Source organism: Nerophis ophidion, unplaced genomic scaffold (genome assembly GCF_033978795.1).
Source record: "Nerophis ophidion isolate RoL-2023_Sa unplaced genomic scaffold, RoL_Noph_v1.0 HiC_scaffold_31, whole genome shotgun sequence".
In the NCBI taxonomy this organism is placed as follows: Eukaryota; Metazoa; Chordata; class Actinopteri; order Syngnathiformes; family Syngnathidae; genus Nerophis; species Nerophis ophidion.
In genome coordinates this window covers 1,459,658-1,485,585 of record NW_026906953.1, presented here as the reverse complement: position 1 = coordinate 1,485,585, position 25,928 = coordinate 1,459,658, and the positions used below count along the sequence as shown (strand labels likewise).

Genomic DNA, 25,928 nt, shown 5'->3' with positions numbered 1-25,928 from the left:
TGTCCTTTTAAAATTTCCTTTGTCGTTATTTATATTATATCTATCTATATACCTATATATATATATATATATATATATATATATATATATATATATATATATATATATATATATATATATATATATATATTAGGACTGGGCAACAATTTAAAAATGTAATCAAAGTTAATCGCACTATTTCTCCGATTAATCGCGATTAACTGCATTGTATACGCAAAGCCCAATAATGAATTCAAAAGTAGTGTGTAGTGCACCTTTATTGGAATTTTCTCTCACATGAAGAAAAGGGCCAAAACATTTGTTGTGCAAACACAATTTAAATCAGTCCTTGTTAAACAGTAGCAGTTAAATAGCATATTTTATGAAAATCAACTCAAAAATTTTAAATACAAACATTTAAGCTTATTGCCACTGCCAGGGTATTAAAGTTATCCTGTTTGTTATGGAAAATAAATATAATCTACATACAAATCTCTGAGCCACAATCATAACATCTGAACAGGCAATTTCTGAGGTAACAGCAGAAACATTTTTTTTTATCAGGGTCTTATGTTTAAAAAAACTATATTATAGGTAGTGGGCTCTTTTAGGGAATGTTTGATCAAATTATCCGTAGTAGCAATATTAATAATGTTGTGTTTATTCTGCGTAGTGCACTTAAAATAATTAAGACCATATCTAGGAATTGATATGATGGGAATTTTCCGATTGTTTGCTTGGTGCTTTGATAAACTGAACGCATCATGTACATGGTACTATATTGTGATGTTATGAGCCAGGGAAAAAAAGAACTACCCTACCCAGCATGCAACAGGAGTGACGAGCATGCGCGGTAGCCCGGTATAGGTTGTGTCACCATGACGGCATCTTGTATGTTGTGATATGCACGCTCTGAAAGCAAACGTTAAGAACTCAGCCAACAGTCCTGGTCTGCATTATTCATAAATAGACAGACAACACATATACTCCGCTGCTTCACAGGCCGCTGGATGTAGCCGGCAAAGTATTCCCATGCTAGCTAGCCGGTCTAGCAAGCACGCGTCATTCAGTCCAAAACGGCCCGATCTATCCACATTCAGAATTGTCTGGCGGTCATAAGTGATCCCCGAGTGACCACGCTGTAAGCCAGCCATGAAATTTGTAGAATTGTCCGGTATTTTTGCCAAATGTTCCATCTTTACCAAGAGCCCATCGACGCCGAAGTACATCCGGGAGTTGCCATCTTGTTAAGAAAAGGCGTTAACAAAATAAAAGCATGTAAACAACATACGCAAATGTGAGATAAAATAATTGTCGGTGTTAATAGATTGATGAGTTAACGCATAATTAACCCATTAATTTGCCCACCCCTAATATATATATATATATATATATATATATATATATATATATATATATACATATATATATATATATATATATATATATATATATATAGTTTTTTTATATAAATAGTTGGCAGCAGAGGCTCCATGTATTACCTGAAGAAACATTTGACTTCTGACCTTTCCACATTATTTCTCTCATCTTTACTGCTGAAGTTCAGCTCACTGAGGATGTAAGCTCTGTTTTTTGTATTTTAATTATCTTTAATTATTCATAAACAGGCTAAAAACAAACCATTATTATGACTACTTCCTCATTTGTTTCACTCTCTACTAATTAAAACTATTCCAGCATGAAAACATTCAGGATGTTAATTCAAACAATATTACACATCCCCAAACGTACCATTTTATTAACATATTAATATCATACGATATTACATTGAATATTCACATGTTAATGAAAATGTTTATTTCCACTCAGGGATTAATAAAGTATTTCTGATTCTGATTCTGATAATTACATCACTCTCATAAAGCCTTCAAAGCTGAATATGTTTTTACCATAGCTCAGCTTCACAATGTTGGAATATTGACTGCGGATATTGATATTCTTCTATTGTTTACAATATTACACTTTACTCTCTTTCTTTGCTCAAATGAACAGGATGAAAGTGTCTTTAATTGTCACTACTATCTATATATAATTATGTATATAATAATCTTCCATTCTTCACCTTCATTACCGCTTGATTTAACTCTCATCTTATTTTATCCAGAGAGAACTTGACCGTAAAAAGATGGCTTAACATCAATAAACTGTCACTAAACTTCAATAATCCAATCAATCCACTTTATTTATATAGCACATTTAAACAACAATAACGTTTCCAAAGTGCTGCACAGCCATGTTAAAAACAATATTATGCTCCACCAATGACTGAATAAAACAAAAATAAATACAAATAAAACCAATAAAAACAATACAAAAACAAATATGATTAAAAACTATTTTAAAGGGTAAAATCAATTAAAACTGTAAAATAAAAATCAAAGTGTATAAAAAACACAGAGGACAACAGAGGACAGAGGACCACACAACTCACGTAGTGTTAAAAGCCAAAGAATAAAAGTGGGTCTTAAGACGAGACTTAAAACACTCCACTGTGGAAGCAGTTTGAACATGGAGGGGCAGAGTGTTCCAGAGCTTAGGGCCGACCACAGAGAAGGCCCTGTCTCCCCTGGTCTTAAGTCTGGTCTTGGGCACCACGAGCTGGAACTGGCTCTCGGACCTCACAGCGCGCGCAGGAGTGTAAATTTGGATGAAGTCCGAGATATATTGAGGTGCCAGTCCATGTAAAGATTTAAAAACAAACAGCAATGTTTTAAAATCAATTCTAAAATGAACAGGGAGCCAGTGCAAACTCTGAAGAATTGGGGTTATATGCTGGCGTTTCCTGGCCCCTGTTAAAAGTCCTGCTGCCGCCTTCTGGACTAACTGCAACCGGGAGAGAGCTGTTTGGCTAATGCCAGCATAAAGTGCATTGCAGTAGTCCAGGCCACTTCAAATAAAAGCATGCACGACTTCTTCAAAAAGGTTAAAAAATAAAAACGGTTTAACCTTTACTAAAAGACGAAGGTGATAAAAACACAATTTTAAAACGCCATTGACTTGTTTGTCTAGTTTAAAATGGCTGTCTATAGTGACGCCAAGGCTGGTGACTTTGGGACGCACATCATTTTGCAATGGTCCCAAGTCAGTGAGGGCCGGACCAAAAACTAAAATTTCCGTTTTTCCCTCATTCATTATTAAAAAATTCTGGGCTAACCAAGCCTTGACGTCACATAGACAGTTAAGGAGGGGTATCAGGGGGCCGTGGCCTTTTGAAATCGGCATATAAATTTGGCAGTCTTCTGCATAAAAGTGATAAAACACTCCATGTTTCTTAAAAATATCTCCAAGAGGGAGGAAATAAAGAGCGAACAGGATGGGGCCTAAAATAGATCCTTGGGGGACACCACAGTAAAGCGGGGCAGAAGAGGAGGTGGCGTCCCCCAGCCTGACAGAGAAGGACCTCTCAGACAGGTAAGATCTGAACCACTGTAACGCAGTCCCCCTGACACCCACACAGTCTCTCAGGCCCTCTAAAAGAATTGTGTGGTCAACTGTGTCAAAGGCAGCTGTAAGATCTAAAAGAACTAAAATGGCAGCGCTGCCAGAATCAGACATTAAAAGCAAGTCATTAAAAACCTTTAAAAGTGCAGATTCAGTACTGTGCAAAGCTTTGTATCCAGACTGAAATGGATCTAAAGTGCTATTTTCATCTAAAAAAGGCTGCAGTTGTGCCAGAACACATTTCTACAAAATCTTTGACACAAAAGGTAATTTGGAAATGGGCCGATAATTTGACAAACTTGTCGAGTCAAGACCTGGTTTTTTAATCAAAGGCTCAACAACAGCTCTTTCACAAAAGGAGGGGACACAGCCAGAAATCAAGCTGCTGTTGATGATGTTCCTAACAGACACATCAATAGTGTCCCAGATTTCTTTAAAAAAGCGAGGGGGGACTGGGTCTGTGGAACATAACGAGGGTTTTAGCTTGCCGACTATTCCTGTAAGTTCAGGCATGGACACAGGCTCAAAGTGACAGAACACAGTCGAGCACTGAGTGGCCACATTAAAACTTAATGGAAAACGAGAAAGATTTGCCAGAATAGAAGCAACCTTATCATTAAAAAAGGAGAGAAATTTTTCACAAGTTTCACTTGTCATCTCCAGTGAAGTGGCTGGATTCGGTTTAAGAACATTACTGATGTTATTAAAAAGAACACATGGCTTACTGTTGCTACTTAAAATTAAGTCTGACAAATATTTTGTTTTCTCAGCTTTAACCACACTTTGATAATTTCAACAGTTTTCTTTTAAAATTTGATAGGAGACTTCCAATTGATCCCCTTTCCACTTGTTTCCACTTAAAACTAAATATACCATATTTGGAGATTGTAAAAATGTAAAACACAAATTATGATGGATAATATTGAAATGAAAGGAATAAAGGTCATCACATTTTTAGGAGTTAATATAGATGATGAAGTAAGCTGGACACTACATGTAAGTCATATAAAGAAAACATAAAAAATGGAGTGCAATACGAAATAGAATAAAATACATACTTATGAATATTAAATATAATTATTGTACCCAACTTTAGTTGAGTCATACATTGTTTATTGCATAAAGGTCTGGGGACATACATATAAAACAATCACACAACAATATTCATATTACACAAGAAAGTAAAAAGGACAACTAATAGAATGGATTATAGAGACCCAACAAATAATTCATAAAGTCACACATTTTAAAAGTAAATGATCTTGTATAAAAGACAACTGTTCAAATGACGTATAAAGTAAATAATAATATGCTTCCAGAAGTGGTCCAGAAGATGTTTCAGATGTGAACCAGTAAATATGAACTAAGAGGGATTTATGTGTACTCAAAAGCAAAGGTATGAACACATGTAAAACAAATATGTACATCATATAAAAGGAATTCAACTATGGAATTATCTACAATTAGAAAATAAAATATGTAACACGTCCATCCATCCCATCCATTTTCTACCGCTTATTCCCTTTCGGTGTCGCGGGGGGTGCTGGCGCCTATCTCAGCTACAATCGGGTGGAAGGCGGGGTACACCCTGGACAGGTCGCCACCTCATCGCAGGGCCAACACAGATAGACAGACAACATTCACACTCACATTCACACACTAGGGAACATTTAGTGTTGCCAATCAACCATTCTTCAAAAAACATATAAAACACTATTATGAATAAGTATAAAAGTAAATTATGGATATTTACACATACAATATTTATTGTATGTAACATATTTTATGTACTGTTTATTCTCACCCTTTCAGTCAAATTGTTCTGTTCATTTTAAAGTACACAAATGTGTATATTAACTCATGTACATGACTGTGATAAACACACTAATCTGAAGTCTCTAATCTATAAATGATAGAATCATATAAACAAGATTGTGTTACACACACAACAACGATGTCACACATGTTATATGTGTTGATGTTGTTAGAAAGTCAAAATGAAAGTCTGGACAGTTTATTTCAAATCCTGCAGTTTCATTTGCTGCTGCTGTTCTCACCAGCACACTTGTGTTTCTTACACTGGTACTTAGAAGACAATCTTTCACCACACACACCACAACTCAACACTTTCTCACCTGCGTGTGTTCTTATATGCACTGTAAGAGTGTTTAGGTGACCAAAGCTTTTATTGCAGCTTGAACAGGAGTATGGGTTTTCTCCAGAGTGCGATCTCATGTGTAATTTTAATTGTCGTCTTTCTATATAACTTTTACAACATACTGAACATATGAAAGGTTTTTCACCAGCGTGTGTTCTCATTTTTACTTTTAAACTTTGTCTTATGACAAAACTTTTACCACATTATGAGAAGGAACAAGGTTTTTCTCCAGTGTGTATTGTCATGTGTGTTTAAAATTTTGCCTTCGAGTAAAATTTTTACCACGTTATGAGCAGGAAAAAGTTTTTTCTCCAGTGTGTATTGTCATGTGTGTTTTGAAATTTTGCCTTCGAGTAAAATCTTTACCACAGATTGAACATGAAAGAGGTTTTTCTCCAGTGTGTGTTCTCATATGTAATTTTTAACTTTGATTTATTACAATACTTTTACCACAGTCTGAGCAGGAAACATTTTTTTCTCCATTGTGTAATCTCATATGTATTTTCAAAGATTGCCTTTGAGTAAAATTTTTGACACAAATTGAACATAAAAAAGGTTTTTCTCCAGTGTGTATTGTCATGTGTGTTTTAAAATTTTGCCTTCGAGTAAAATTTTTACCACAGATTGAACATGAAAAAGGTTTTTCTCCAGTGTGTGTTCTCATGTGTCTTTTCAAATGTGGCCTCTTAGTAAAATCTTTACCACAGATAGAACATGAAAAAGGTTTTTCTCCAGTGTGTATTCTCATGTGTGTTTTCAAATTATGGCTTTGAGTATAATTTTTACCACAGGTTGAACAGGAAAAAGGTTTTTCACCAGTGTGTGTTTTCATGTGTCTTTTCAAATGTTGACTTTCTCTAAAACCTTTACCACAGATTGAACAAGAGAAAGGTTTTTCACTAGTGTGTGTTCTCATGTGTACTTTCAAATGTTGACTTCGTGTAAAACCTTTACCACATTCTGAGCAAGAAAAAGGTTTTTCTCCAGTGTGTGTTCTCATGTGTACTTTCAAATGTTGACTTCGTGTAAAACCTTTACCACATTCTGAGCAAGAAAAAGGTTTTTCTCCAGTGTGTGTTCTCATGTGTCTTTTCAGAGAACTATGGTATTTAAAGGTTTTGTGAGAGTGAGAAGATGTGAAGTGAGTGTTGTCAGTGTGACATGTCTTATCATCTTTAGAGTCTTCATCATCAGTGTCAGGAGAGTGTGACGTTGTGTCCTCACTATCTGATAGTGGAGCTAAGAGCTTGTCTGCTTGTGATCCTCCACAGTGGTCTCCATCAGCTTCTGTTGTCATGTGTTGTGTTGAGCTGCTGCTTGGAGGCTCCCCCCCTCCCCTCTCCTCACTTTCACCTTTCACCTCATCATCTTCACTCTTCACCGATTTCTCTTTTAAAAGGGGTATCAGTGGGTCCTCCTCTTCCTCTTTAAAATGGGGGATCTGAAGGTATTCCTCTTCCTTCTTAATGTGGGAGGGCTGTGGCTCCTCTGTCCGCATCCTGAAGCTCCACTTCTGTTGCTCAGGGTGAAGATGTTCTTCACAGATGTCTGCAAGACAAACACAGCATCTCTGCTCAGTCACACAATGCATTCACTACTTTTACATGCACTTAGGAAAAACAAGTTATCGTATGAACTGTCTTGAAATCTCAGTGACGCACAAACACGCTGCTCTTTACAACATTATTCACAGGAAAAGAAACAAAAAACAGGATGACAGGACTTTTTACTGTGGATGAACGGTATGGTTTAAAATTGATTATTAAAATTATTTTATATAGAATTACTAATACAACCATTTTAAAACAGGCTCCTAATTTAGTTGGTGAAATATGCAGAAAAATATTACATCATTTTCAGTTATATTTTCTCAAATAAAGTAACCAGATATTAACAGTAAATAAACAAGTACATTAATAATAATTGTTTCGACAAAATAATACAATTAGAAATGATACAATATGTTACTGCATATGTCAGCTGCCAAATTAGGAGCATTTTTTTACCTGCTTTGAAATTATTCTATTCTCAATCATATATCAAATTATATATTGTGACATATTGTTGTTAGGATATAGATTTGAGGTCATATCGCCCATACCAAACATTAGTTCGTCAAATCATTTTGTTTGGCCCACCAAATATATTTAATTTTAATATTCTTCAGATGTGTGTGTATGTTTAAAATGTGGGACTACTGTTCTACATCACGTGGAAGTGTCATGTCATGGGGATGGTGTGCTTTCAACTAAGGGTGTGACGATACCGTCAGCTCACCAAAGGATACTCGATATTGGATTTAGGAGAACAAGACAATATTTTGGTGGTTAACATGATTCTTACACATGTGTGTACATTATGTGTATATGAATGTACTTTCCCTTGTGTGCTTCGTTTTACTGTAACTTCATAGTGGATAATATCTATAAACAACCTCAATTGTTTTACATCTTTAATTTGAAGGACTGTTTACTTATCTGACAAATTCAAAGGGAACTGCACTTTTTTAAAATGTTGCCTATCATTCACAATCCTTATGTAAGACATGTTTTTAAACTGTTATGAATTTTAATTAGTAATTAAACGTGAACAAAAATCAGCTAACATTGGAGTCAATGGTCCATTTACATTTTGTGACCCGAATATTAACCAAGTATTAGTGATATTGTTATTATAAGCGCTAACGCTAAGGACCTACTTTTAGCGGCGCATAGATCACAGAAGTAACTAGCTTATGCTGCTATATTGACATACTGAGCTGCTTTCTCGCCTCTAAGAGGGTGAAAGCTAATTCTACATTATAAATCATGCTTCTCACTTATGTAGTAGAAGGTTGTGGACATAAACCGAGAACTTGGTCAACTTTGACATCCAACTTAGACCTGGAGATGGCAAGAAAAACACGAAAATACGCTCTTTTGCACCCACCCTTTTTTAACCCTTTGTGAGGATTAATTCTTCATCCAAACGGGAAGATGTGAACACCCCATCAGTGAGAGTAGACATTGTATGCTTAAAATGAGCAAGATATGTAAATATGACATGTTATTAAGAATGTTACTACATTACATGTATACTTACAGTGTGTATTTAAATGTTGAAGCGGGTTTTAGGATGTTATTTAGAACACTTTATAGGCAGAATAGAGTGGCTGCCAATGACTCAATTGTTAGCTAACTTTTGCAAAGGTTTATTTTCTACTGAGGATGCATTAACCATCGACCTGCTCAGTGGCCTTGTGGTTAGAGTGTCTGCCCTAAGACTGGAAAGTCGTGAGGTCAAATCCTTGCCGAGTGATACCAAAGACTATGAAAACGGGACCCATTGTCTCCTTGCTTGGCACTCAGCATCAAGGGTTGGGGGTTAAATCACCAAATGATTCCCGAGTGCGGCCTCAGCTGCCCTCACCTCCCAGGGGGTGAACTTGGGGATGGGTCAAATGCAGAGGATCATTTCACCACACCTAGTGTGTGACTAACATTCGGACCTTAACTTTAACTTACATAGGGACTGTGAATGATTCCAAAAAGTGCAGTTCTTGAAATGAGAAAATAGAATAACAAGATATCATGTGAAGTGAAGGGAATTATATTTATATAGTGATTTTCTCTAGTGACTCAAAGCGCTTTACATAGTGAAACCCAATATCTAAGTTACATTTAAAACAATGTGGGTGGCACTGGGAGCAGGTGGGTAAAGTGTCTTGCCCAAGGACACAATGGCAGTGACTAGAATGGCAGAAGCTGGGCTCGAACCTGGAACCCTAAAGTTGCTGGCACGGCCACTCTACCAACCGAGCTATACCGCCCCAAGTAGTGTATTTTTCGTATTATAAGTCGCTCCGGAGTACACGTCGCACCGGCCAAAAGTGCATAATCAAGAAGGGGAAAAAACGTCGCACTGGAGTATAAGTCGCCTTTTTGGGGGGAAATTCATTTGATAAAATCCAACACCAAGAATAGACATTTGAAAGGCAATTTAAAATAAAAAAAGAATTATGAACAACAGGCTGAATAAGTGTACTTTATATGAGGCATGAATAACCAACTGAGAAGGTGCCTGCTATGTTAACCTAACATATTATGGTAAGAGTCATTCAAATAACTATAACATATAGAACATGCTATACCTTTACCAAACTATCTCTCACTCCTAATCAATAAATCCGCCCCCGCCGAATTCTTATTGGTTGACGTGTGTGACAATTGCTGACATTTTCTTGATCTTTTCCGCGAATGATAAATAATGTAATTTGATATTCTATGGCCCGGAGGTGGGGCACGATGGCGAGCACCTGGTGGCCGGGCCTGTTCCCATGGGGCGCGGCCGGGCACAGCCCGAAGAGGCAACGTGGGTCACCCCTCCAATGGGCTCACCACCCATAGCAGGGGCCATAGAGGTCGGTTGCATTGTGAGCTGGGCGGAAGCCGAAGGCAGGGCACTTGGCGGTCCGATCCTCGGCTACAGAAGCTAGTTCTTGGGACGTGGAACGTCACCTCACTGGGGGAGAAAGAGCCTGAGCTAGTGCGCGAGGTAGAGAAGTTCCGGCTGGATATAGTCGGACTCACTTCGACGCACAGCAAGGGCTCTGGAACCACTTCTCTCGAGAGGGACTGGACCCTCTTCCACTCTGGCGTTGCCCGCAGTGAGAGGCAACGGGCTGGGGTGGCAATTCTTGTTGCCCCCCGGCTCAAAGCCTGCACGTTGGAGTTCAACCCGGTGGACGAAAGGGTAACCTCCCTCCGCCTTCAAGTGGGGGGGCGGGTCCTGACTGTTGTTTGTGCTTACGCACCAAACAGCAGTTCAGAGTACCCACCCGTTTTGGGAACACTCGAGGGAGTACTGGAAAGTGCTCCCCCGGGTGATTCCCTTGTCCTACTGGGGGACTTCAACGCTCACGTTGGCAACGACAGTGAAACCTGGAGAGGCGTGATTGGGAAGAATGGTCGCCCGGATCTGACCCGAGTGGTGTTTTGTTATTGGACTTTTGTGCTCGTCACAGTTTGTCCATAAAAAACACCATGTTCAAACATAAGGGTGTCCATATGTGCACTTGGCACCAGGACACCCTAGGCCGCAGTTCCATGATCGACTTTGTAGTTGTGTCATCGGATTTGCGGCCTTATGTTTTGGACACTCGGGCGAAGAGAGGGGCGGAGCTTTCTACCGATCACCACCTGGTGGTGAGTTGGCTGCGATGGTGGGGGAGGATGCCGGACAGACCTGGCAGACCCAAGCGCATTGTGAGGGTCTGCTGGGAACGTCTGGCAGAGTCTCCTGTCAGAGAGAGTTTCAATTCACACCTCCGGAAGAACTTTGAACATGTCACGAGGGAAGTGCTGGACATTGAGTCCGAGTGGACCATGTTCCGCACCTCTATTGTCGAGGCGGCTGATCGGAGCTGTGGCCGCAAGGTAGTTGGTGCCTGTCGGGGCGGCAATCCAAAAACCCCTTGGTGGACACCAGCGGTGAGGGATGCCGTCAAGCTGAAGAAGGAGTCCTATCGGGTCCTTTTGGCTCATAGGACTCCGGAGGCAGTGGACAGGTACCGACAGGCCAAGCGGTGTGCAGCTTCAGCGGTCGCGGAGGCAAAAACTCGGACATGGGAGGAGTTCGGGGAAGCCATTAAAAACGACTTCGAAGCGATTCTGGACCACCGCCAGCCGCCTCAGGAAGGGGAAGCAGTGCACTATCAACACCGTGTATGGTACGGATGGTGTTCTGCTGACCTCAACTGCGGACGTTGTGGATAGGTGGAGGGAATACTTCGAAGACCTCCTCAATCCCACCAACACGTCTTCCTATGAGGAAGCAGTGCCTGGGGAATCTGTGGTGGACTCTCCTATTTCTGGGGCTGAGGTCGCTGAGGTGGTTAAAAAGCTCCTCGGTGGCAAGGCCCCAGGGGTGGATGAGACCCGCCCGGAGTTCCTTAAGGCTCTGGGGACTGTGGGGCTGTCTTGGTTGACAAGACTCTGCAGCGTCGCGTGGACATCGGGGGCGGTACCTCTGGATTGGCAGACCGGCGTGGTGGTTCCTCTCTTTAAGAAGGGGGACCGGAGGGTGTGTTCCAACTATCGTGGGATCACACTCCTCAGCCTTCCCGGTAAGGTTTATTCAGGTGTACTGGAGAGGAGGCTACGCCGGATAGTCGAACCTCGGATTCAGGAGGAACAGTGTGGTTTTCGTCCTGGTCGTGGAACTGTGGACCAGCTCTATACTCTCGGCAGGGTTCTTGAGGGTGCATGGGAGTTTGCCCAACCAGTCTACATGTGCTTTGTGGACTTGGATAAGGCATTCGACCGTGTCCCTCGGGAAGTCCTGTGGGGAGTGCTCAGAGAGTATGGGGTGTCGGACTGTCTTATTGTGGCGGTCCACTCCCTGTACGATCAGTGCCAGAGCTTGGTCCACATTGCCGGCAGTAAGTCGGACACGTTTCCCGTGAGGGTTGGACTCCGCCAAGGCTGTCCTTTGTCACCGATTCTGTTCATAACTTTTATGGACAGAATTTCTAGGCGCAGTCAAGGTGTTGAGGAGTTCCGGTTTGGTGACCGCGGGATTAGGTCTCTGCTTTTTGCAGATGATGTGGTCCTGATGGCTCCATCTGACCGGGATCTTCAGCTCTCGCTGGATCGGTTCGCAGCCGAGTGTGAAGCGACCGGAATGAGAATCAGCACCTCCAAGTCCGAGTCCATGGTTCTCTCCCGGAAAAGGGTGGAGTGCCATCTCCGGGTTGGGAAGGAGACCCTGCCCCAAGTGGAGGAGTTCAAGTACCTAGGAGTCTTGTTCACGAGTGAGGGAAGAGTGGATCGTGAGATCGACAGGCGGATCGGTGCGGCGTCTTCAGTAATGCGGACGTTGTATCGATCCGTTGTGGTGAAGAAGGAGCTGAGCCGGAAGGCAAAGCTCTCAATTTACCGGTCGATCTACGTTCCCATCCTCACCTATGGTCATGAGCTTTGGGTCATGACCGAAAGGATAAGATCACGGGTACAAGCGGCCCAAATGAGTTTCCTCCGCCGTGTGGCGGGGCTCTCCCTTAGAGATAGGGTGAGAAGCTCTGCCATCCGGGAGGAACTCAAAGTAAAGCCGCTGCTCCTTCACATGGAGAGGAGCCAGATGAGGTGGTTCGGGCATCTGGTCAGGATGCCACCCGAACGCCTCCCTAGGGAGGTGTTTAGGGCACGTCCAACCGGTAGGAGGCCACGGGGAAGACCCAGGACACGTTGGGAAGACTATGTCTCCCGGCTGGCCTGGGAACGCCTCGGGATCCCCCGGGAAGAGCTGGACGAAGTGGCTGGGGAGAGGGAAGTCTGGGCTTCCCTGCTTAGGCTGTTGCCCCCGCGACTCGACCTCGGAGAAGCGGAAGAAGATGGATGGATGGATAGATGGATATTCTATGGTAATGTGTTAATAATTTCACACATAAGTCGCTCCAGAGTATATGTCGCACCCCCGGCCAAACTATGAAAAAAACTGTGACTTTTAGTCCGAAAAATTCGGTAACAAAAACAGAATAAATTATATCTCATGTGCGCTTTGAAATGGCGTCTTCAAGTAAAATCTTTACCGCAGATTGAACATGAAAAAGGTTTTCCTCCAGTGTTTATTCTCGTGTGTCTTTTCCTACTCAGCGGCCTAGTGGTTAGAGTGTCCGCCCTGAGATGGGTAGGTTGGGAGTTCAAACCCCGGCCGAGTCATACCAAAGACTATAAAAAAACGAGACCCATGACTTCCCTGCTTGGCACTCAGCATCAAGGGTTGGAATTGGGGGTTAAAGGGGAACATTATCAGCAGACCTATGTAAGCCTCAATACATACCTTGATGTTGCAGAAAAAGGACGATATATATTTTTTTAACTGATTTCCGAACTCTAAATAGGTGAATTTTGGCGAATTAAACGCCTTTCGATTTATCGCTCTTGGAGCGATGACGTCAGAACGTGACGTCACCTAGATAGTCAACGCCATTTTCTCCACAACATTACACACACCAAGTCAAATCAGCTCTGTTATTTTCCGTTTTTGCGACTGTTTTCCGGTACCTTGGAGACATCATGCCTCATCGGTGTGTTGTCAGAGGGTGTAACAACACGATCAGGGATGGATTCAAGTTGATTTACGTAGAATGTGCATCGATTAGCACAGCATGCTAATCGATGCTAACATGCTATTTAGGCTAGCTGTTAGCTGTATGTACATATTGCGTCGTTATGCCTCTTTTGTAGCTATATTTGCACCTAGCCTACCCTCCACCCACATTTAATGCCAAACAAACACTTACCAATCGACGGATTTAAGTTGCTCCAGTGTCAAGAGATGCAAAAGTCCCTTGTTTGGTTTTTACCGGCGATGCTACGACAGAGATGGCACAGAGATGACAAGAATGTCTGGAAATCCTGCGACACTCAAAGCAGATGCATTCCCAATGATAAAGTCAACGAAATCACAAAGGTGAGTGTTGTTGATATATTGACTTTTGTGCTAATCAGACATATTTGGTCGCGGCATGACTGCCAGCTAATCGATGCTAGCATACTATTTAGGCTAGCTGTATGTACATTGGTAGTTGTATTTGCGTTTCCTTCCACCCATATTTAATGCGAAACAAACACCAATCGACCGATTTAAGTTGATCCAGTGTCAATGCGAAAGTCCTGATCGGTTGGTCTGCACATTTTACCGGCGATGCTAACGCAGACATGCATGGCCGAATAGCGTCAATAGCTATTCGCTCAATAGCTTCGGTTTCTTTTTCAATTTCGTTTTCGCAATCTGCCTCCATACTCCAACCATCTGTTTCAATACATGCGTAATCTGTTGAATCGCTTAAGCCGCTGAAATACGAGTCTGAATCCGAGCTAATGTCGCTCTATCTAGCTGTTCTATCGACCATTTGTTTGTATCGGATTCGCTATGTGACTTCACAGGGAAATGGACAGTGGCTTCGCAAATAGCGAAAATCAAGAACTTTAAAGCTTTTTTTAGGGATATTCCGGGACGGGTACAATTTTGAAAAAAACTTTGAAAAATAAAATAAGCCACTGGGAACTGATTATTTGTTTTAACCCTTCTGAAATTGTGATAATGTTCCCCTTTAAATCACTATAAATGATTCCCGGGCGCGGCACCGCTGCTGCCCACTGCTCCCCTCACTTCCCAGGGATTGATCAAGGGGATGGGTCAAATGCTGAGGACAAATTTCACCACACCTAGTGTGTGTGTGACCATCATTGGTACTTTAACTTTGACTTAATATTGCAACGGTTACTAAACGTTTTGTGACAGTGAGCAGATGTGAAGTGAGTGTTGTCAGTGTGACATGTCTTATCATCTTTAGAGTCTTCATCATCAGTGTCAGGAGAGTGTGACGTTGTGTCCTCACTATCTGATAGTGGAGCTAAGAGCTTGTCTGCTTGTGATCCTCCACAGTGGTCTCCATCAGCTTCTGCTAAACTGCTGCTTGGAGGCTCTGCCTCTCTCTTCTCCACACACTCACCTTTGACCTCATCATCTTCACTCTTCACACTGACGAGGTGTCTCTTCTCTTCCTTTATGAAGTGGGGGGACAGCCGCTGTTTTTCCTCCACTTTAAAGTAGGGGGGCTGTGGCTCCTCTTCTTTCACGTGGAGGTACTGTGACTTCTTCTGCTCCATACTGGAGGACCCCTCCTGCTGCTCAGGTGGGCGATATTTTTCACAGACGTCTGCAGGACACAAGAAGACAAACACATGCTGGGATGGAAATAGACAAGATTTTACCAATTCAGATTTCATTTTCGAGTCTGCTTTACGATTGGGTTATTTGTGGACTCACTTTTGCTTTCACATTCAGTAAAAAGGAGAAGAAACAGGTCGATTAGCATCAACTTTGACTAGTTGAGAAGTAACATGAGCCTACAAAGCCAACAGTGAGGTCTTAAAAGGCACAGATTTTAGGAGTCCCCCATGGGGGGCCAGAGGGCCCTAAGGTAAATATTGTGCTTTGAAAATATCTATAAAATAAAAATATTTTTGGCAAGAAATTAACAAAATACTACACGTTATTTTGTGGCAATTACAAAAGAATGTCCAGTATAATTCTCAGGGCATTCAATCAATCACAACAGGACTGTTAAACTGAACATATATATATATATATATATATATATATATATATATATATATATACATACTCCGCCTTCCACCCAATTGTAGCTGAGATAGGCTCCAGATAAGCGGTAGAAAATGGGTAAATGGATGGATATATATACATATACACATGCATATATAGAGTCGCGATCAAAAGTTTACATACACTTGTAAAGAACATAATGTCATGGCTGTCTTGAGTTTCCAATCATTTCTACAACTCTTATGTGTTTGTGATGTAGTGATTGGAGCACATACTTGTTGCTCACTAAAAACATTCATGAAGTTTGCTTCTTTTATGAATTTATTATGGGTCTACTGTACATGTGAGCAAATGTGCTGGGTCAAAAGTGTACATACAGCAATGTTAATATTTGCTTACATGACCCTTGGCAAGTTTCACTGCAATAAGATGCTTTTGGTCGCCATCCACAAGCTTCTGCTCGAATTTTTGACCACTCCTCTTGACAAAATTGGCGCAGTTCAGCCAAATGTGTTGGTTTTCTGACATAAACTTGTTTCTTCAGCGTTGTCCACACGACTTTGGGAAGGCCATTCTAAAACCTTAATTCTAGCATGATTTAGATATTCCTTGACACTTTTGACGTGTGTTTGACATTGTCCTGTTGGAACACCCAACTGCGCCCAAGACCCAACCTCCGGGCTGATGATTTTAGCTTGTCCTGAAGAATTTGGAGGTAATCCTTCTTTTTCATTATCTCATTTAAAGCACCAGTTCCATTGGCAGCAAAACGGACCCAGAGCATAATACAACCACCACCATGCTTGAAGGTAGGTGTGGTGTTCCTGGGATTAAAGATCTCTCTTTTTCTCCTGCAAACATATTCCTGGGTATTGTGGCCAAACAGCTCCATTTTTATTTTATCTGACCACAGAACTTTCCTCCAGAAGGTCTTATCTTTGTCCTTGTGATGTCAGATGGAACAAAAATTGAGCTGTTTGTCATGTATATAATGTAATGCATTGTGGCCAATCAACTGAGAACAGTACGATACTACCTTTGAAAAGTACCGCTTCCGCTCTTTCATCTGACTGCATACAAGCAATAACATCTTGAAGAGGAAGAAAGGCAAAAAACTACAATTCTACTGGTTAATAATAAGGGTGTGAAGTACAATATGGACTTCAAAACTTTTTTTTTTTTCCCCTTGGCCTCAGTCTGCACCCCCACTCCAGGGCCCAGGCTAAGACCGATTTTTTAATTTTATTTTAATCTTCTATTTTTTTCTTCCCCCCACCCCCCTTGTTTACCTGTATGTCATCTTTTTTGTAAGGGGCGCTGGAAGCCGGCAGACCCGTCAGCGATCCTGTTCTGTCTCCCTGTAATGTTTGTCTGATCTTGAATGGGATTGTGCTGAAAATTGTAATTTTCCTGAAGGAACTCTCCTGACGGAATAAATAAAGTACTATCTATCTATCTATCTATCTATCTATCTATCTATCTAACAATAAAGGTGACGCTTTAAGCAGGGATGCACCGGGTTGCAAGTTCTGTTTTACACCTTCCCTGCTTGTCAGCTCCCAGACCGTAGTCGAGGAGAGCAGGGGAGACCTTTCACTTTGGTCGGAATGATGAGGCCATCAATTAGTTACAACTTGCTCACTTTATTTATAATGTCCACAGGGCACAACCGGACATCCAACATGCTATTGACAGTCCTGCACATGCTAGCACTACCTCTCCTAACTTGTCCACTCACTTACTCGTCACACACCCCACATACTGCCATTCTTAGAGGAGCACACACCGAATGCTACTCTCACAACAGCTGCTTTAAAGGGGAACATTATCGCCAGACCTACGTAAGCGTCAATATATACCTTGATGTTGCAGAAAAAAGACCATATGTTTTTTTAACCGATTTCCGAACTCTAAAAGGGTGAATATGGCGATGTAAACGCCTTTTCAATTGTTCGCTGTTGGAGCGATGACGTCACAACGTGACTTTAAAACGTAAAGCAATCTGCCATTTTCTCATACACATTACACGCAGCAAGTCAAATCAGCTCTGTTATTTTCCGTTTTTTCGACTGTTTTCACTACCTTGGAGACAATATGCCTCGTCAGTGTGTTGTCCGAGGGTGTAACAACACACACAGGGACGGTTTCAAGTTGCACCAGTGGCCAAAAGATACGAAAGTGGCAAGAAATTGGACGCACATTTTACCGACGACAGCAATGCTACGACAGAGATGGCAAGAATTTGTGGATATCCTGCGACACTCAAAGCAGATGCATTTCCAACAATAAAGTCAGAGAATGTTGTGTCACATGTGGTTTGCATCTTCCTCCGCTGCGGTTCCACCCAGAGGGCCCGCTGACAGCGCAGCCGGACACGCCCCCACGCTCATCAAGCGGACCGCGCCCACTCTCCGCCGCAGCTGGCCGCAGTCCACACCTGTGACTGACGACGTGAGCTGCTTAAAAGACCAGTGGACCCAGGGATCCTGGCGGGAACTTAGTTCTCTGTTGAAGTACAAACTCTCCGTCACCTGCAAAGTGAGCTGTGCGTCTCACTCTTCTCCGGATCTCCTTCGTCCTCAGATTGCTTCCTTCGTCCCTCGACTCCTCGCTTCCTTCCACGGACTACCCTGCCTGTCTTTGCCCTTATTGGACTGCATCGCGTCTCTCAACACGCACCTCCAACACTTTGGTAAGACGCTCCAGTTAATCTATACACACATAGTCTTACAACACACTCTTGGGTTTTTTGACACACACATCATTCTCTAGTTTATTAGTATTGTTATTATTATTATTATTATATTTTGTATTATATATATATATATACTATAATATATATATATTTTTTTTTACTTTGTATAAGAATAAATCTTTGGACATTAATGCCATCTGGTGTCCGTCCGTCACGTCTTTAGTAAACCATAACAGAGAAATCCCAACGGTGAGTTTTGTTGATGTTATTGACTTATGTGCTAATCAGACATATTTGGTCACAGCATGACTGCAAGCTAATCGATGCTAACATGCTATTTAGGCTAGCTGTATGTACATATTGCATCATTATGCCTCATTTGTAGCGATATTTTCATCCAGCCCTTCCCTCCACCCACATTTAACGCCAAACAAACACTTACCAATCGACGGATTTAAGTTGCACCAGTGGTCAAAAGATGCAATCGTTGGTTAGGTGGCGATCGCCGAATTCGTCCTCGTTGCCGCTGTCTGTTGTGATATGATTAAATAGCTTCAGTTTATTCTTCAATTTCTCTTTTGCTATCTGCCTCCACACTCCAACCATCCGTTTCAATACATGAATCGCTTACGTCGCTGAAATCAGAGTCTGAATCAGAGCTACTACGCTATACTTTTCTGTGCTATCCGCCATATTTGTTTTTGTTGGCTTCACGAAGTGGCGTCACAGGACAATAGGCGGGTGGCTATAACGACGGTTAAAATCAGGCACTTTGAAGTCGTTTTTTGGGATATTGCGTGATGGGTAAAATTTTGAGTAAAACTTCGAAAAATAAAATAAGCAACTAGAAACTGATTTTTATTGGTTTTAACCCTTCTGAAATTGGGATAATGTTCCCCTTTAAAACATGCCTCCCCAAATGCTGCGATGAATGTTAGCACCTTTGTTTCAAACTGAAGTCAACATTTAAATAATGAACAATCAGATCTGCACAAGGAGTTATAAAGAGTGACGTGTAATAATGTCATTGTTACACCAGTCCTGCTGTTCGGTCCGGTGAAGACTGCTCTCATATGAAACTTATCTTAACTACATAATGTCAGTTATTTGAAGTAACACACAAATTAATAACATTGATTAAAAAATAATTCCGTTAGCAGGGCTCGAATTTAACCAAGGCAACCGTGACAAAAGCTGCGACTGCCCTTGTGACTTGCCGTAATGCCCTAAAAAATTGACCAACATCGACGACAAGAACATGCCGTGACCGCCCTTGACTTTCTAGTTCAGGAGTTAATTCGGCAGTATTTCCAACTAGGACTTTCCCCCATGTCCCTTTAGGGGTGTTGTGGAAAAATGTGAATGCCTGCCGAAAACGTATTTCCTTCGCTGAAGCTGCAGTTTTGGCTTGGTCTGTCCACAGCGGATTACTAGGTGTAAGATAAACACTTTCTCTTCCTGGTTATTGTGTCGCTACGTGTTTGACATTATTTAAGACTTTATCGTGCCCGGAAAAGGACAGTTTGTCTCTTCTGTGGTATTGATGAGATTTAAAGGAGTGTTGTTAGTCCCATGTTGATGTGATAAAACCTCTTTCTCGTTTGGAAGATACACACAGCTGTAACTGTTATTTCTTCCTGCACATGATAAATATGTACAACAGGTTTGGATGTCTAAATTTATGTAAAATTGTCATTAAATGTAATATTGCCTGACAAAAAGTGATTTGACGTAATATTTTGATATTTACACATCGCATATTTACAGAAGCGTATTTTACTATAATACCCTTATGACCATTCCATATATCAAAATCAAGTACCTACTGTACTGTTTACTTGTTTAAATTCCCTGTTAGAGCAAATATCTACCCAAATGGACACTTTGTTGTTGACAAAAATGTATTTTAAGTAACATTTTCATATTGACATATCTTATCTCTGCATATTCTACTAGAATACCCTTATGGGCCTTACACATATGTAAATCAAGTACCTACTGTACTGTTGTTTAAATACCCTTTTTAGAGCTAAAAACTACCCAAATTGCCACTTTGCTGCTGCCAAAAATTGATTCCAGATAATATTAACAATAATAACAAAATTGTCAGAATAATTGTACATTAGTTATAACACAACTTTGTGTTCCATTGAGTTCAGGTCCCCTGCTAGAAGACAAAAACTGTATTTCATCTTATCAAACAAAAGGCTTGTAAAACTCCACTATCTGCGATGGGATGCAACATGGAGGTGTCGGTTTCTTTGATCTATTGACAGCCACAGGAAGACCTTGTCCTGACCCGAGATCCACGAAGCGGAGAGGGAGCAGACCTGGTGCAACTCCAGGCAGCTTTTCTTTGAACTGTTTATAACTGAGTGCAAAAGCTGTGTACGGCCCCCCTCCCTTTAGAAACAGCTGCAGCTATGTAATCAGAAAAGGCCTTAAATAAGAGAGGACGCGTGGAACTCCCTCGTCAGAGCGTGGTGGGAAACTGTACAAAGTTGCAGCCCAGACGTTTCTCCTCATGAGTTAAATTGAAACCGGTCTCTTTTTCATTTCTTTGCTTCTTGTCTTTTCTAAGAGATGCCATCGGTGTTTGAACCTGATAAAAATATCAAAGCATTACTCTAAAACACAACATTATACATTCTGAAAATGTAAACGATAGCAAGAATATACCTACATATTTCAGAAAATTTCACTAGCAAACACTTTGTTTTAAAGGTTTTTACTGCCTTTTTTTAGCCCTTTAAGACACCTGTGAGTTAGGGCTATATAAATAAACATTGATTGATACTGTACAAAAATTCTAAATAACTGAAGAAAAATCACTGATAAACACTGGAAAACTGTCACTGAACGTCTTAGTGTGATGTCATTCTGTGACAGACAAATGGAACACAGTTTCCACATGGTGAGGACATTGATGGTCTGACTCACTGTCCTACGGATCACCTCAACTTCTGCCTAGACGTGACCTGCCCTGCCAAGACTGTTCGGTGCTACCCTAATAACACACCCTGGGTAACACAGGAGGTTCAAGCTGTGCTCAACAAGAAGAAAGCTGCCTTCAGGAGTGGAGACAGGGAGGCAATGAGAGCAGCACAGCGGGAGAAGAAAGGACATGTGAGGAAGGCTAAGGACAGGTAGCCAGGGACTGCAGATGGAAATTAGCTATATAGCTATAATCTGGAACAGAACATATCTGTCTTTGAGCTTAATGTTTCTGTGCATTGTCCCTTCAAATAAAGACTAAACTAAGCTACAGGAAGAAGGTGGAGCAGAACAACATGAGGGAGGTCTAGTAAGGTGTGAAAACCCTCACAGGCCACAAGACAAAGACCAGAGCAGTAGGGGGGACAATTGAGATGAAGAACTTCTTCAACCGGTTCAACCAGCACGTGTCCTCCCCAACCCCCACTCCTCATCGCAGCCGCCCCCTCTTCTTCTCCCCCCCAGCCATGGTTGCAACCCCTTACTCTTCCACCTCCACCAGACAATAGATGGGTTTCCGCTAGCGGCGATTACCCATAATCCTTCGAGTCAGCCGCCATCTTGTGCAACAAAACTTTGTTTACTCGTCTGCGGCAGTTTTCTAAATATATTTCCACACTTTTGCAGCAACAATAACGTCCACTTCAGGAAATTTGAAAGAAGTCGTAAAAGTTCCCCACAGACAGACGCTAGATGCAAAGCCAGGTATTTACAGAAATGGAAGGATATTGGCGATAAAGATCCGTATGAGATGGGAAAGCACGAATGGACTACGGACTTGAAATGTTATCCGGATATAAGTTACGCCGACATCGTCAACTATTTGGTGAACAATGTTAGTGCCTACACTCTGGATGAGCTCAAGGGCTACAAGTCGCTCGAAGCGTACAATTACTTTGTGTGTGGATGGGTACAGGAAATGAAACTGGCTACAATGGAAGATAAATGTGTGCTCATCGCTGGTGTTCGTCACTCTCAGAGATCAACTGATATGTGTTTGGTGCCATGGGTCATATCAGAGAAGACGGGTCGTGTTTTATCAGGACACTGTACATATATGGCAGGTATTGGCGAAATATGTTCACATGTTTCTGCATTGTTGTTTGCCATTGAAACGAGCGTCAAGATGCGGGACAACACGACAGTCACACAGGAAAAATCTTACTGGCTACTTCCATCTGCAGTCAAGAAAGTTGGGTACAAGACCATACAGGACATTAACTTCACATCACAAGAGAAAAGCTAGACAAGGCAATCGTATCTGGAGATACACCGGCACCATTAAAACAGAGGAAACTACCGGAGGTACAGAAGGGGACACAAGATGAACTGTCAGACTTGTATAGAGAATTAAAATCCAAACGAAAAATTAAGCCTGTTTTACTTTCTCTGATTCCAGGATATGCTAAAGACTATCGTCCAGAAGCACTTGATAAATAGTACCCAAAGGTATTTTCAGAACTATATGATTCTAACTATGCAACTGCATAGTTTAGGGTTACTTGATTTAATTCATTCAAATTTTAATAAAATCGTCCAAAAATAAGCAGCGATTGCCTATATTATATATAGAAGGTTATATTTGTGCAACAACGACGTCAGACGTCGAGCGTTATTAAGTACAAGCACAGGCACAGTAGTTCCTCCTATGTTTTAATATCCATTCTAACCATAACACATTTTATCATCGATACAGAGAGCAACATAATTCAAAGTACCTGTTACAAAATGATCAGAGCAAACTTTATAATGTCGTTTTGCTGGATCAGGGGTAAATCCCACTCGATTGATTCTAGCTAGCCACAGGTTGCACCTTTCTGTCGACAGTCGCTCGGTTTCTTTTCCCTGTTTTACTATAACCTTAGGGATATCGTAGTACTTTGTTGTTCTTTGTCCTGAATTGGCGCGGTTTACACAGCCCCAAACGACACGTGTGACCCATTCTCACAAAAATAACAACGGAGGCGTCCTTAACGAGTGTTTGTTTTGACATACAAGATGGCGGACAAGGGAATTGTGGGACGGGTGTGACGTCATCGGAAACCCATGTATAGTCATCTCTGTGGACCAGATCAGAGGTCAACTGAGGAAACTGCATCCTAGAAACTACCTGATGCGCACCAGAATCTATCTGGTGTGCACTGCGTATTATTTAAGTACAGTCTTTTATTTTCCTACTTGCAAACGCAGTGTTACTGTTCAAACTGTGTGTAATGCAACAGTATTTAAAATGATTAAATATACTCGTTAAATAATGTGTCTTCCTTGTTTTTAATGAATAATTAAGGCCTACTATGCTACTGTATTTTAATGCTGTTCATGATGGTGGTACTTGGAAATCCAAGTATTTTCTGAGGTGGTACTTGGTGAAAAAGGTTTGACAACTACTGACGTAGTGACATTGTAAACTACATTGGCAGACACCATTTTGTTATACCCAAACAGCGTCTGCTCATCCATCGCGCTTCCAACGAGATCCCCCTTTGAGTAAAAAGGTTCCACAATTGTTCATGTTATACCATCTCATCTTATTGTCCATCATGTGAATGTTTGAAGTGGAACTAAATGTGATCTCTGAAAGGGGTACACATTATTTCCAAAGCAGGGCCCCCATCCACATATACAATACTACTACATATCTGATGAAAAACAACATTAGTTTTGTTTTTTTAATTATAAGCGTGCCAAACCATCTCTATTTGGACATTATCTAATGCAGGGGTGTCCAAAATGCGGCCCGGAAGCCATTTGCGACCCGCAGCTAACCCGCCACACATCCTGCAAAAATTGCAAAATTGATAGTATTGCAAAAATTAAAACATTTTAAAAAAGTGGAATGAAGTGAAATATAGTGAGAAAACGTGTTAATGTTGACACAAAGCTGCCATGCAGGCAGTTTTTTTTTCCATTGCTCAAAAAAAGGACAAAAAAATTTGTTACAATGAATTATTACTTAAAAGTTACCACTTTAAAATGTTTTATGTAGAAAAATATTGCATATGTTGTGTGGTTGCCATATAAAAACATCAACATTTGGACAAAAGAGCATAAAATAAACAAAATAATAGTTCAAACTTAAAATCGACATATATTGGAGGTTTATCTTGAAATTTAAGTGTTAAAAGTAAAAAAAACAATCTAATAAAAATGCATCACTTTATGAGTGGGGAACCTTTCGGATCTCAAATATATTTAGTAGGACTTTAATTAACTTTTCACTGTGATTACTCAAAAATATTAAATAATTAAAATCAATAATGTCCTGCATTATTGATCTTTGAGGGCTTTAATTGCTAAATAAAGGAACTATCCTGAAGGAATCAATAAAGTCCTATCTATCTATCTAAATACTGCATATTTCAGTTTTACTATAAAAAACAAAGTTATGTTTGACGGAAAAGGCATAAAACCTTATTTGTTTTACTTTATATCAACCTCAAGTTGATATAGAGATTTACTGTAAGCATTAAATAAATAAATAAAATAATAATTTGACCTTTTTTTTAACATTTTAGTGACTGAGACCCTCTATGCTCCCCAGGAACCCTAAGGATTAAAAAAAAAAATCCATATATTTTGTTATGGTTTGAAAATGAAAAATATCAAAATGGTCCCCGCATGCTTACATTTTTCCGTGTTCGGCCCTCTGTGGAAAAAGTTTGGACACCCCTGATCTAATGGAAATGACTGCTGCAAACACGTCATGTTCATGATGAAATATAAAGTTAGTAAACATGTGAGAGTAAGAAGTAAACAAACCTGTTCTGTGTAACACAACTTGAGGTTTCTTGAAAACAGCCTCCAATAGTTGACGTAGTCTCTCGTTCTCTTCTTTTGTACGAGAAAGTTCCTCTTTGTACTCTGCTATCGTTCTTTCGCACATTTTCACACAACAAAGTTCCTCCTCATACTTTTCTATCGTTCTTTCGCACATTTTCACACAATCACAACACTTTACACTCACACTTGATCTTAACTAAGCGATGTGTTGATCAAATCCGCGTCTCTTTGTTAGCGGCTAACAAGCTAAGCTAACTAGCATGCTAAGCTAATTGGCGCACTCAAACAACTATCAAGCTAAGCGGGCCTAATAATCTCCAAATGTGGCTGAGACGAGTGGAGTTTATCCTGACACGGAGGATGAATAAAGTGTAGTTAGTAGCAATGTGAGGAGATGTGCCGAGGCTTAGAAGCGTGTGTGGAGAAAAGGAGGACTTTGCCGCAAAGCGCATGTCTTCCAAGCATGCGTCCGTAGGGGCGGGGCCTGAGTCATAGTTGTGACGTTTTGGGCTAGGGAGTATAAAAACTACACTACCCAGCATGCAACAGTGGTGACGAGCATGCGCGGTAGCCCCGTGAAGTGGTGTCGTATGTCGCCATGCAGACAGCTAGAATGTGGTTATGAGCACGCTGTGTGAGTCAACGTTGAACACGCCTCGTCTGCATTTATTACAATTAGACAGACAGCACAATAAATGCATTAAAAAAACTACTAGTCGATTATTTTCATACATACATGATTTAAAGTAA

The 25,928-nt window shown here is 41.0% G+C and overlaps 1 protein-coding gene across 2 annotated transcripts; it reads right to left on the bottom strand.

Moving 5' to 3' along the window:
* Nucleotides 1-4,532: 4,532 nt before the first annotated feature.
* LOC133546541 (zinc finger protein 391-like) lies at nt 4,533-25,654 on the bottom strand. Of its 2 annotated transcripts, none has more exons than XM_061892310.1 (3): nt 25,158-25,654; nt 15,096-15,302; nt 4,533-7,147 (listed from the first exon to the last, which is right to left on the bottom strand). In XM_061892310.1, exons 1-3 carry the CDS (start codon nt 25,330-25,332, stop codon nt 6,021-6,023), a joined length of 1,509 nt encoding a protein of 502 aa, XP_061748294.1. In that variant the 5' UTR covers nt 25,333-25,654; the 3' UTR covers nt 4,533-6,020. The 2 variants fall into 2 exon arrangements, with proteins under 2 accessions (XP_061748294.1, XP_061748295.1); XM_061892311.1 differs by lacking the exon at nt 4,533-7,147 and adding an exon at nt 13,881-13,951.
* Between the last annotated feature and the right edge of the window lie 274 nt (nt 25,655-25,928).

Excerpts from the sequence above, each read along its gene's own strand:
- LOC133546541 (XM_061892310.1), bottom strand. The coding sequence starts at position 25,332 with ATGTGCGAAAGAACGATAGAAAAGTATGAGGAGGAACTTTGTTGTGTG. Across the intron at positions 15,303-25,157 it reads AGTTGTGTTACACAGAACAG|ACGTCTGTGAAAAATATCGC; the intron begins GTTTGTTTACTT and ends TGTGTCCTGCAG. Across the intron at positions 7,148-15,095 it reads TGAAGATGATGAGGTCAAAG|ACATCTGTGAAGAACATCTT; the intron begins GTGAGTGTGTGG and ends TTTGTCTTGCAG.